At 48.5% G+C, this 13,558-nt stretch overlaps 1 protein-coding gene across 1 annotated transcript; it reads right to left on the bottom strand.

The window, feature by feature from the left end:
- Window positions 1-759: 759 nt before the first annotated feature.
- On the bottom strand, window positions 760-2,834 carry LOC123159304 (4-hydroxyphenylacetaldehyde oxime monooxygenase). The gene is made up of 3 exons (XM_044577132.1): window positions 2,413-2,834; window positions 1,670-2,247; window positions 760-1,492 (listed from the first exon to the last, which is right to left on the bottom strand). Exons 1-3 carry the CDS (start codon window positions 2,759-2,761, stop codon window positions 878-880), a joined length of 1,542 nt encoding a protein of 513 aa, XP_044433067.1. The 5' UTR covers window positions 2,762-2,834; the 3' UTR covers window positions 760-877.
- Between the last annotated feature and the right edge of the window lie 10,724 nt (window positions 2,835-13,558).

Consider the following 13,558-nt stretch of genomic DNA (forward strand, 5'->3'; position numbering starts at 1 on the left):
TTATCTTAGAGGAGATTAGAGAGTGGAACTTAGCGGTTAGCAGAGTAGGAGGATTGCAACGTTTTGTGAGACATTAGCCTAGATATCCGTGTGGAGTGGGTGCCCCACGATGATGTTCGCATTGTCGTGCGGGATCTTGTAAATCTTGATTCTCCTTCTTCTATAAAATTACGGTACGCAATTGCGTACTCTCGAAAAAAAAATTAAATCCATCCCACTATTCATATAAGTTGTCATCTCAGACTTGATCAATCAACTCATCTAAGCCCTAATACATGCATACCCGATGCATTTACCCATTCATTTCTCTAATATACACTTCTTTATCTGACTTGAGCAAGCATAAATCCATCCATCCATTTCTTTATCTATACCACACACATCCATGCATTCTAGGGTTGAAAATAGGGAAACTCACCTTGGGGAAGAGGAAGAGGCGGCAACAGTGGCGAAAGCTTCCAATGCTAGCCTAGGTAACATTTTAGAAGTGTAATTTTCGAAGTTTCCTCCATACTACAGTTGTAGGCTACAATCTGAAGAACCCAGTTACATTATTGAAGATGAATGCATCAGCAACATGTGCAACAATAGACTTTTGCAAGCTGTATTAGAAAGCAAAAGCACATTATTGCAAACAAACAAGTCAGAGGGTGTTTTAAAGTTTAAACTTTATTTCAGATTTTACATATGTGCTAGAGTTGACAAAGCAATTTAACAGATTATTAAGTCATAAAGAGAATATTTTCACTAGTGAAAATATGCAGGCGACAACTTAGTTTTTTTTTCTTCATATTCTAAATACTAAAGGAAAGAGAGCAAAATACTGCTATCTCCATTCGAAAATACAAGATGTGGTTTCGCAGTCTAAATTCATGCTTTAGCCCGTATAAAAAGATGGAACAAGATACAGGGGAGTCTTCCTACAGAAAACCTGTCTGCCAGTGCCTTCCATGCTCACGTCTTCTTTCCTCATGCCGTCAGGCAACTCCCAGTCAAAGGAATGCAGCAAGCTAGCAAGCGTGAACTCCACGATTGTGGCGCCCATGGGGATAGCAGGGCAGATCCGCCGCCCGGCGCCAAATGGAAGGAGCTCATAATGCGATCCATAGAAATCAGTGTCGATGCCATCAAACCTCTCCGGGTAAAACTCTTCAGGTTTGTCCCAGCAGGCAGGGTCCTTCCCCATAGCCCACACGTTCACAAAGATCCTTGTCTTTGCCGGGACGTCGTACCCGAGGACCTTCACATGGTCCATGGTCTCCCTAGGGACGAGCAGCGGTGCCGGCGGGTGTAGTCGTAGTGTTTCTTTGACGACCATCTTGAGGTAGTTGAGTTTAGAGAGGTCGTCGACCTGCACTAGTCTCTGTTTGCCGCTGCCCAAACTCCTTATCTCTGCCTGTGCCTTCTTCATCACCTTCGGATTCTTGATCAGTTCGGACATAGCCCACAACAATGTCACCGAGCTCGTGGTCGTGCCACCGATAAATGCATCCTAATCAAAAGCAAATATGACCATATTAACTATGATTTACTCCCTCTGTAAACTAATGTAAGAATGTTTAGATCACTACTTCAGTATTCTAAATGCTCTTATATTAGTTTACGGAGGGAGTACTTAAAATGTATAAATATGCAGTTGGCTTCAGAGAAGAACAAGTTCAGTTAGTACCATTAGAAGAGCCTTGAGGTGGTCCTTTGTGACCTTTCCTTGCCCCTTCCATAGACTGATCAACACATCCACAAGGTCATCTTTGTCAGGCTTCACCCTTCCCGGATCCATATGCTGGTTGAGCACCATCTCGAAGTACGAGTCCAGCTCTAGGAATATCCTCCGGTACCGCGCCTCCAGCCCGACGAGCTTGTCGAACCACCGGCTCATCGGCGACGCCGGGAAGAAGTCTTGCGCAGAGAAGGCGGAGAGGGCGACCATGGCCTCGCTGAACACCTGCTGGAACTTGGCGTACTTCATGAGCTTGGCTCCCTTCATGCTCCCAAACGCCACCGTGCCGATGAAACCGTCGATGAGCGTGAACAGGGTCTCGTTAAGGTTGACGGGCTCGATCGGCGGAGACCATAGTGAGAGTGACTGGATTAGCTCACCGACCTGAGCTTCTAGTGCGTAGGCGAAGGACTGGACGCGCTTGGTGCTTACGAGCTCTGAGACGAACAGCTTGCGCCTCTCACGCCAGCTCGCGTTGTACGGCGAGAAGGCGATGTCTTGTTGGCCGTAGGTGATCAATTTGGCACCTGGAATTCAATACTACTATCTTCTTTTCAGATAGAAATAACTTGCTTAGTTTACAAATATATTTCTCAAACATTTGGAGATGTTTAGAGACTGTTTATTTTCCAAATGTTTTGAGAACCGGTCGACCTTGCAGATAGTAGCATTAGGGGGGCGAAAGAACTTGCCTGGTGAAGAGGGTCGGCTGCAGCAATGGACATCGTGCGTCTTCAGCACCTCCTTGGCGGCCTCCGGCGACGAAACCACGACGGCCATGACGCCGCCGAGCTGCAGGTGGACGACGGGGCCGAGGCTTCGGGCTAGCCTCTGCAGTGAGCGGTGTGGTTCGTGCACCATCAGGTGCAGATGCCCTATGATTGGTAGCCTCAGGGGGCTCGGGGGAAGACGGATGCCACTCTTCTTGTTGCCAATGGCATGCAGGTACAAGAAGATTACCGTGGGAGCTATGATGAGTAGTGGTACGGCCCACTGGAGGACATGCTTGAGGTCTGGAAATGGGTTAAGATCAGGCGCCATTGTTGTTGTGCTATTTGGAGAAGACAGTGTAGGCAGCTAGATATACACACACAGAGAGATTGGGAGAAAATGGCACCTGATTGATTGGGTTGTGTAGTCCAGGTGAATGATTGAGGTGCCTGTGGAAAGTTGGCATGTCGCGATCACCATGGGGCTCAGCCAACGCAGAAACTTATCTGCAACATCTTTCAGTCTCGATCATGCGTATCACGCATTGGACTTTGAGAAACAGAGCACGTGCACAAAGTACTACTCAATTTGGTAATCCTTTTTATGGACAAAGAAAAGGAAATAATTCCAAGATGGAACACTCTAGATAGCTAGATGGGTTAACTCTTAAGTGAGCTCATGGGTTACTGTCTAGGAGGGTAATTGACACCACTGACACTGCTGGCGGGAGATACAAGTATCAGGAGCACAGTTTTAAAAGAGGGTAAAAACCCGGCCTCTGCATCAATGGATACATGTAGCCTTTTACTATTGTAAAGTTTTAAAATTTAAACATGTGGCATTCGTTCCCAGAGTCGATAATATGATAGCCTGTCTAGTATAAACATGACACTTTCTAGGTCAATAGCACGTTTACAATGGTGTACACCCAAACCCACATTCTAGGTTTTGAAAAACAAAATTGTTAACTTTGAAAAAAAAAAACAATCAAGCAGATATATCTTGAGCAGAAACTTAGGCTCTGTTTGGATGTATGAATTGGAGAGCTTTGCATTGCATTGGGCTGGAATACTGTTCACCAGGAAAACTGAAATGGGTCTAAATACAAATTATGTTGTTTGGTTGTTCATTGAATTGGCTCATGGAATCTTAGTAAGGATTCAATCCCAAATCATGTTTGAATGACAAACTTTGGAATTGCATTGATCTAAAAAAAAGACCCCCCCCCCCTTCCTGTTTCTATATTCATCTCTCTTTACAACTTGCCTGACTGATAGAAGATGAACACTGACTTTAGGAGAGGTGCTGGTCCAACTTCCAAATGTGGCTGCTTGTGTCAACCAACTGATTCAATAGTATCTCCTGTTGCTATCAGTCCATGTAAAACAGCCACTGGGTACACATGTCTGCACTCTGCAGCACTAAACATCTTCACCGAATGCAATGCTCTCGAGCCACCAAAAGGAGCCCAGCACTTCTTCACTCCGAAAGATAACCAAAGATCAAAAGGTCTGGTTCAAAATTATATTGCTTCATCGGACCCGGGGAAATTGCCAAAGCATTTGGCGATTGACACGTTGGAATATAAAGGACTAGTAAATAAAATCCTAGATAGGAAGTGGGCCAAAAAAGGATCTTTCGTGTATAATCCTGCATAATCTCGAATGTTATCAGTTCCGGACCTTCCGGTACGTAGACCAAATAATACAATGCAAGCAAAAGTTCCTAGATTCATGGAGATATAAAACAGCATATAAGTTATCATGCTTGCATATCCATCGTGGCGGGAGGGCAGGCTCCATCGAGCGGAGCTGAACATGCACGCCTTGTGTCAAGCATTCCATCGAGCGGAGCTGAACACCGTCTCCCAGCCCACAAATGGCCAGGCCCTTGCATTGATTCAGTCCTGTGCCACTGGATACATACATCTCTGCAGCTCGAACAAGCCGGCTGTATATGAGCGCCTCCTGTCAAGCATGCCGTCGAGCTGAGCTGATCTGAGCATCGTCTCCCAAATCACTAATGACCAAGACTTTGCATTGATTCCTAAAGTACGACCACTAATGGCCAAGACTTTGCATTGATTCCTAAGTACGCTTCTCCTCTGCTGGGCCTTTTGATCGAACACAAGCAGCGCCCTGAACTGCCGCTCCGTCGTCCGGCATTTCGTCGAACATCTGCCCCTCGCTACCAGGACCAAGGACCAATGCGCAAGGAAGAGTGGGTGCCGGTTCTCCGCTGGCGTTCCCTTCCATCACGCCGCATGGCGGCCGCCAGGGAGAGCGTCGCGGGTGAAGATGCAGAGGCCGCGGTGGAGGCGGCGCAGGGCGCGGCGGTGGGGGAGCCCCGTGTGAAGCTTTGTCAGGACCCTGATGATCAACAACACTTAACTGAAGATATGGACACCCAGCCTGAAGAAAGCGACACTGACGAAGAGCTACGCACCTGGGAAATGAACGGCTACGATGAAATGATCGCCTGAAGATCAACGGCTGGCACCAGTCATGGAACGTTGTTCCTTTTCCAGCCGTTGCCGTTACGCCAAGACAGCTACAGCGCTCACGTGCGCAGCCACCTCCTCGCCAGCTATTAAGCCTCAGCGGATCGGGATCCCCAGCATCTTTCCCCTTTCTCCAAGTTGTAATAGCTAGAACTATCGTAGAACCCTAGATATACTTGGTAGAATTCGGTCGATCCTTGACTTGTACCCTGAATTGTAAGAGAATTATCCGCTGCATCAATACAATCGGGGCTAGTTCGAGTGATTATCGCGTTCAAAGAGAGTTACAGCCTGACAATTGGTACCAGAAGCCAGTCGAATCTCGGCGAAATTCAGATCGAGGCTGCAGTGGTTGGGTTTCGGCTCGGTAAAATCCCACTGTTGGCAACCGATCAGGGTGATCTCTAGCAAGGGTTCTGGGTTCTTCCCGTGGTAAAATTCTGGAGCTACGAGTGATTTCACCATGCCGTCGCGCACCAAGCACATGGAGGAGATCTCAGAAGAACTAGATGTTCTTTGCGCCGAAGTCACGGCGATGACGCACAAGCAAGGTCAGATCCAAGATCAAGTGGAAGAAATCAACTCCCGCCTGTCCAAGGTAGGAGCCTTGGAAGCCCAGATCGGCAAGGTGGAAACACTGGTCGAGAATAATTCCAAGATTCAGACCGAGATTTTTGCTCTCCTGAGAGAAATGCAAGGTGAAAATACCCGCCCTCCCAACCCTGATTCACCTTCGTCGTCACGCAACACAGCAGTGCAACAAGACTCTGCTCCCAGTCAACAGCTCACAGTGCAAGATCTGCAAAAACAAATGGAAGTACTTGTACAAACACATCTGAAACAAGCGGAGCAACAACCAAAAACAGCAGAAACTCATCTGACCACAAGTGAGCAGCACAGATCTGAACGTGCAACTCAGTTTCTCAAAAACATCTCCAAAGGCCCTAAGATTGATTTCCCATGTTTCAATGGTGACAATCCTCTGGGCTGGATCAGACAAGTAAATAAGTATTTCCAACTGGCTCAAGTTCCTGACGAATGCAAGGCAGACTTATCCCTCACCTATTTCATTGGGCGAGCTGATAACTGGGTCAGAGGTGCACAGTTAGAGAATTATGCTATACCCTGGAAAGATTTCTGCAGGTTGTTATGTGATCGCTTTGCAGATTCTAGTATCTATGAGATATTAGAAAAATTCCACAATGTCAAGCAAGGAACATTGACAGTGGCAGCTTACATTGATAAGTTTGAAGAGATCATGGGTGTGGTTAGAGATGAGCACCCCTACCTGCAAGAGCACTACTATCTTGTGAGTTTCATCAATGGACTGAAACCAACGACCAGATGTAACCTAAGACCACAGAGACCCAAACTCCTCACCCAAGCTTACTAGATGGCTAAGGATTTTGAAAGTGGTATTCAAGCTAAGTACCAAGCTTATGTCACCCAGCAGGATAAGCAGTTGCAATTCCATACTACTCAGAACAAAACTCCTACTACTACAGCTAGAAATACCTCAGTTCCACCAGCAGCACCTGCAACTAGGAAACCTGGTGTCTGCTGGAGATGTAATGGGCCATGGGTCCCAGGGCACAAATGCAAGCAATCTCCAAGCATTCATGCTATTGCTAGTGAAAATGAAAGTGAAGAAATGTCCCAAGAGGAAGAAGCACAACTAGCAGTTCTAGCTGCTGAAGGGCAATTTTTTGATAGTTCTGACAAATGCATGCAAATATCTGCACAAGCAGTTTCAGGCAACACTTCTGAAGGAACACTAGCTGTCCAGATCATGATTGGGAACAAACAAGGAGTGGCACTAATTGACACAGGAAGTACAAACACTTTCATTGACATGAAATTTGCTCTTAAGGTCAATTGTCCCCTCTTGAACACACCCACAAAAAGAGTAAAAGTTGCTGGAGGAGGATCATTGAATTCTGGAGCAATTGCACCAAATGCAAGTTTCAGAATAGGGAATGAAACATTTTCCAATGACCTAACAGTGCTTGATCTGCAAGGGTATGATGTAGTCCTGGGTTGTGATATGCTCAAAAAGCACAGCCCCATATCTCTGGATTTTGAAGCAAGAACTGTCACTCTCAATAAGGACAAAACCAAGCTGGTCACATTTGTAGACTGCACTGCTAGTGAACCTCCTAAACTAAATTCATAATCACCCATAAAAGCAACCAATTCTTCTATTTTTTCCACATATTTGTAATCATATATATACCATTAGCATAAGAAGCCAAGGTTTTATCATCACTAAATTTGCATGAAAAGGGAAGGTGTGAAGCCTTCATCCTAGAGCAACAAGTGTAATCATATCTCAAGCATAGTTCCCGAGCATACCAATGCAACATATGAATTTGATCCCATAATAATTTCCCTTTTTGAGTCAAGCGATAATCCCTAAAGTATTCACGTTGATCCAACGTGTCTCCCATTACATAATTGAATGGATTTTTTTAGGATTATTAAAGTAGTACATAATATTTTTCACATAACTAGCATCGAGGGTTTTAGGAGGTTCCCCATCTCCATGAGTAGAAAGCACACCTATTTTTTTGGTATTTTGTGTTCCATATCCATAACTAAAGATAGAGAACAACTTAGAACAGCAAATAAAATCTACTTAGTGATAAAGCAAACAAGCACACACGAGAATAATCACCCCACGCTATAACACCCCGGCAACGGCGCCAGAAAAAGGTCTTGATAACCCATAAGTATATGGGATCAATTATAGCCTTTTTTGATAAGTAAGAGTGTCGAACCCAACGAGGAGCTAAAGGTAGAACAAATATTCCCTCAAGTTCTATCGACCACCGATACAACTCTAGCACGCTTAACGTTCGCTTTACCTGAAACAAGTATGAAACTGGAAGGACTTTGTAGGTGTTGTTGGATAGATTTGCGAGAATATAAAGAGCACATAAATAAAAACTTGGATTTTTTAGATAAAGACGCAATAAAGTTAGTATAGCGAGTGTGGAAAAGTGGTGGTAGGAGTTGTGAAATTGTCCCTAAGCAATTGAGTACTTTACTAGACCGATAGCAAGTTTTATGTGGGAGATGCCACTGCTAGCATGTCATCCCTGACTTGGAATTCTATGCACTTATGATTGGAAATATTAGCAAGCATCCGCAACTACTAATGTTCATTAAGGTAAAATTCAACCATAGCATTAAGATATATTGGCCCCCCTTCAATCCCATATGCATCAATTTCTATGCTAGGTTGAAGCTTCTGTCGCTCTAACCCTCCAATACATAGTCCTATCAACATACAACTAACCCTATAGTGTGATCCACGCCGTGCTCATATGATGGGAACCAAAGGACAGCAACATAACCACAAGCAAATTAAACCAATCATAGCAATTCACCAATTACCGAAAGGAGAACGAAAATCTACTCAGACATCATAGGATGGCAACACATCATTGGATAATAATATGAAGCATAAAGCACCATGTTCAAGTAGAGGGTACAACGGGTTGCGGGAGAGTGGACCGCTGTAGATAAATGGGTGGAGGTGATGGAGATGTTGATAAAAATGACAGAGGTGTTGGTGTAGATCACAGTGCTGATGATGGCCCCGGCGGCGTTCTGGCACCACCGGGAGAGAGGGGGAGAGAGCCCCCCTTCTTCTTCTTCTTCTTCTTCCTTGACCTTCTCCCTAGATGAGAGAAGGGTTTCCCCTCTGTTCCATGGTCTCCATGGCGTGGGAGGGGCGAGAGCCTCTCCGAGATTGGATCTGTCTCTCTATCTCTCTCTGTCCCTCTCTGTTTCTGTGTTCCTGATTCTGCCCTTTCACCATTTCTTATATATCTGGAGGTCCGTAACTCCGATTGGATTGAAACCTTCAATAAGATTTTTTTTCCGGATATTAGCTTTCTTGCGGCAAAAGAAGAGCAGCAACCGCCTTACAGGCTGTCCACGAGGGTCAGGGGCGCGCCCACCCCCTGCCTTGTGGGCCCCTCGAGCATAGTTTCACGTTGATTCTTCTTCCCGAAAATCATAAATATTCCAAAAATATTCTCCGTCCGTTTTTATCCCGTTTGGACTCCGTTTAATATGGGATTTCTGCGAAACAAAAAACATGCAACAAACAGGAACTGGCACTGGGCACTGGATCAATATGTTAGTCCAAAAAATAGTATAATTTTTTTCCAAAAGTATGTAAAAGTTGTAGAATATTGGCATGGAACAATCAAAAATTATAGATACGATGGAGACGTATCAGTCCATGTACCCTCGTAGACTGAAAGCGAAAGCGTTAGCTTAACACGGTTGATGTAGTCGAACGTCTTCTCGATGACGTCCCTGGAACTCTTGATCTAGTAGTGGGTCGAAGGAGTAGATGATTTCCATCAGCACGATAGCGTGGTGACGATGATGGTGATGTGATCCGCGCAGGGCTTCGCCTAAGCACTATGACAATATGACCGGAGGAGTAAACGGTGGAGGGGGGGAACCACACACAGCTAAGAACAATTGATGTTCTTTGGGGTGCCCCCTGCCCCCGTATATAAAGGAGGGAGAGGGTAGAGGGCCGGCCAGGGCTCCCCCCCCCCAAAGGGGGGAGTCCTACTAGGACTCCTAGTCCAATTCGGACCCCCTTCCTTTCCGGAGGGGGGAAAGGGGGATGGGAGAGAGAGAGGGAGAAGGAAAGGGGGGGGGGGCTAGCCCCCTCCCCTAGTCCAATTCGGACTCCCATGGGGGGGGGGGGCACCTCCTTGTGGCCTGCCTTGCCTCTCCCTTATGGCCCATAAGGCCCATTACTTCCCCCGGGAGGTTCCTGTAACCCCTCGGTACTCCAATAAATTCCCGAAACACTCTGGAACCATTCCGGTGTCCGAATACCACATTCCAATATATCAATCTTTACCTCTCGACCATTTTGAGACTCCTCGTCATGTACGTGATCTCATCCGGGACTCCGAACAACCTTCGGTCACCAAAACACATAACTCATATAATACATATCGTCATCGAACGTTAAGCGTACGGACCCTACGGGTTCGAGAACTATGTAGACATGACAAAGACACCTCTCCGGTCAATAATCAATAGCAGAGCCTGGATGCTCATATTGGTTCCCACATATTCTACGAAGATCTTTATCGGTCGAACCGCAATATCAACATATGTTATTCCCTTTGTCATCGGTATGTTACTTGTCCGAGATTCGATCGTCGGTATCTTCATACCTAGGGAGTGTTCGAAGTCCCTTCGCTCCCAGACTCGGCTCCGCGGAGCCGGCGGAGTTGTACGCTAAAATACTGGAGCTGCAAATTAGGTGCTCCGCAACTCCTCTAATTTCACGGATCTGGTGGATATCCGAACAGGGCCCTAGTTCAATCTTGTTACCGGCAAGTCTCTTTACCCGTTCCGTAGTGCATCATCCCGTAACTAACTCATTAGTCACATTGCTTGCAAGGCTTCATATGATGTGCATTACCGAGAGGGCCCAGAGATACCTCTCTGATACTCGGAGTGACAAATCCTAATCTTGATCTATGCCAACCCAACAAACACCTTCGGAGATACCTGTAGAGTATCTTTATAATCATCCAGTGACGTTGTGACGTTTGATAGCACACAAGGCATTCCTCCGGTGTCCGGGAGCTGCATAATCTCATAGTCGGAGGAATATACATTTGACACGAAGAAAGCTGTAGCAATAAAACTGAATGATCATTATGCTAAGCTAACGGATGGCTCTTGTCCATCACATCATTCCACTAATGATGTGATCTTGTTTATCAAATGACAACTCATGTCTATGGCTACGAAATTTAATCATCTGTGATCAACGAGCTAGTGTAGTAGAGACATACTAGGGACACGTAGTTTTGTCTATGTATCCACACATGTATCAAGTTTTCGGTTAATGCAATTCTAGTATGAATAATAAATATTTATCATGAATAATAAAATAACAACTTTATTATTGCCTTTAGGACATATTTCTTTCGAAGTCATCGTGTTAAAGACTCATAAGACCGATTAAGAGAAGCGTCGATCGAAATAATCCAATCTAAAGATGCACGAACATAGACAAGCAAAAATCAGATTCGTGCAGATTCACCAAAGACAATCATCAACAAGATTTTGTCAAATCTGTTAGACACACCAACACATGCTCTCAGATGATGCTAGATGCACCACCAGAATTTAAATGTATTTTTTTATATTATACTGGTATAAGACAAATATGTTGAAAGTACTACCTTCGTCCTGGTTTATTGGTCCCCTTTATATTTTATGACAAATTTTAGAAAAAAATTTAACTAATAAAATGCTAATGCAGGTCATAAAAACTATAATTGCAAACTATTTGTTTACTCGAGAGGCGCCCTTTCCCACTGTGTTTCACTCGAGTCAAAGCTGCAGAGAGCTCGAGGTCACACACTACAGCACGACTCTGCTTCTCTCTCGGCTATTTATCCATTCCATAGGAGTACGCAGCAACGCCACAAGCACCCAACGCGATGCCTTCCTCGTCCGAGTCCGACTCCTCCACGTCCTCCGTCGAGTTCCTCGGCGCCAACCCGCCTCGCTCCACCCCCGCCACTGCCGCCCTGGGGCTATCAGGTCCCGTCGCCGCTGAGCGCTACGCCTCGTCGCTCCTCACCCAGGGCGCAGTAGACGACGTCTGCAGGAAGTACCCTGTCTCGACGGGGTACACGGCGCGTCCCGCCGGCGACCAACGCGCCTGCACGCCGCAACAAGACAGCGCCGTCTGCGTTTACGAGCACGCTTTGAAGGCCGGAGTATGCTTCCCGCTGCCCAGCTTTTTCTGCCAAGTGCTCAACCACTTTGGGCTTGCGCTAGGCCAAAGACCGATCTGGTGCTGACTAGTAAGGATAAGCAATTGCTGGCAAAGCTACGGGAGAAACATGGCACTGCGGTTGATCTCCGAACTTACGTTTTCAAGACCGATCTTACCACGGCTTTGTCATCTAGCCTGGCCGGCGAGTCCACACCGTCGCCACAACCGCCCCAAAATTCTGATGGTTCCAGTATCGCTAAAGGTATACTTTCTTTCAAGTATCCAATCCATGATTTCTTGAGCAAATAATTCACTTTTGTGCTGCATAATAGGGTCAGGTCTATCCGTGAAGAATGGGGAGGCGCCGGCGCTCGGAACTGGACAGGTGAAAACTGAGCCCGACCGCACCATGCCAACGTTGGCGTTATCCGGGAAAAAGAGGAAGCATGAGGAGGCTAGTCCAAGTACTGGACTTCACCATTCTGAGATGAGTGCGCCGCTGCCTACTGAGGGCATCTCCAGCCATAGAGCCCCCCAGGAGACATTTTTATCGCCTCTTGGGGGCAGCCGGCGAAACTTTTTGCGTGCGATCGAGAAAATATCCACTCGTTTCGCCCCCACGCACGCCCCCCCCCCCCCTCTCCTCGAGCTCCCCTCCTTTGCGACCGCGGCTGCTTCCTGACGACGCTGACGCCACTGCCGCCGCCGGCTGCTAGTCTCTGCGTGGACGATTTCTGCGTCTCGCCGGCCTTCCGCGGCCGCTTCCACCGCGACGTCCCGCAGCTCGCGCGTCCGCCACGCCAGACGACGAGGAGGAAGCAGGGCGCGCGCGTCCGCCTGGCATCCAGGAAGCAGGGCAAGGCGTCGTCCGCCACGCGACGAGGCGGGGAGGAAGCAGGGCGCGGCCGGCCCGTCCGCCACGCCGGCCATGCCGGACTCGGCGAGCGGCGACAGAGGCGTGCTCCTGGGCTGGAGCTCGACCCCAACCCGTCGGCAGCGCGGACAGGGGAGCGGAGGAGACTGCCCGCGGCGAGCACGCCGTGCTGCGGGAGGTGGCCGCGTACCTCCTCAACCACGACCTCTGCGACAACCCTGGCGTCCATCCAGCGCTTCATGGCTCACCACTACGACGCCGGCAAGCCTGGCCGTCGCCGCCGAGGATGGAGAGGAGAAGGAGGAGGGAGGGGGGGGGCGCCCGACACGCCACGTCCCACGCGCCGCCCAGCCTCCCGCCCTGGCCGCCGCTGGCCGGCGCGCCCGTGGATCCCGACCGCCGCCAATCGTGCCCGTGCGAGGGGCCGGTGCCGCCCGTGGCCGGCGCGCCCGGTGCCGGGGCCGCCCGTGGCAGGCCTCGCCACCCGCGCCCGCCCACAGCGTCGCCGGCCGCCGAGTCCTTGACGCTGGCCAAGACGGAGCTCCCCGGCGTGGCCTTCGGCTGCGGCGACATGAACGAGGGCGACGGGTTCCTGGCGTGGAGGCGGTGAGCGAGGCGGGGAGGAGTGCCCGCGCAGAGAAAAAGGTTGGAGAGAAAGGAAGTGGGAGGCCGAATGTGGGCCAAACGCATGCAAAATCTTCTCTCTCCGCCCCCAAGAGCCCCCCGACAGGCTGGGTTTCGCCTGCGCGCGCTGGCGCTAATTTTCGCTAAATCCGGCAAAAACTGAGCTCCTGGGGTCCCGGCTGGGAGAAAAATTAGGCGCCGGCGGCCAAAAAGTGCTAGTGGGGGGCATCCTGGGGGCCGGCTGGAGATGCTCTCAGGCCAGCGCCCCGCCGGGCTTCGGCCCAATCCCACTGCACTTGCCCCTGCCGGACACGCACGACATCGACAGCGCCGGCCATGACAGCAAGA

The sequence above is a fragment of the Triticum aestivum genome, chromosome 7B, assembly GCF_018294505.1.
Source record: "Triticum aestivum cultivar Chinese Spring chromosome 7B, IWGSC CS RefSeq v2.1, whole genome shotgun sequence".
NCBI lineage: Eukaryota > Viridiplantae > Streptophyta > Magnoliopsida > Poales > Poaceae > Triticum > Triticum aestivum.

Excerpts from the sequence above, each read along its gene's own strand:
- LOC123159304 (XM_044577132.1), bottom strand. The coding sequence starts at position 2,761 with ATGGCGCCTGATCTTAACCCATTTCCAGACCTCAAGCATGTCCTCCAG. Across the intron at positions 2,248-2,412 it reads CAGCCGACCCTCTTCACCAG|GTGCCAAATTGATCACCTAC; the intron begins GCAAGTTCTTTC and ends ATTGAATTCCAG. Across the intron at positions 1,493-1,669 it reads ACCTCAAGGCTCTTCTAATG|GATGCATTTATCGGTGGCAC; the intron begins GTACTAACTGAA and ends GCTTTTGATTAG.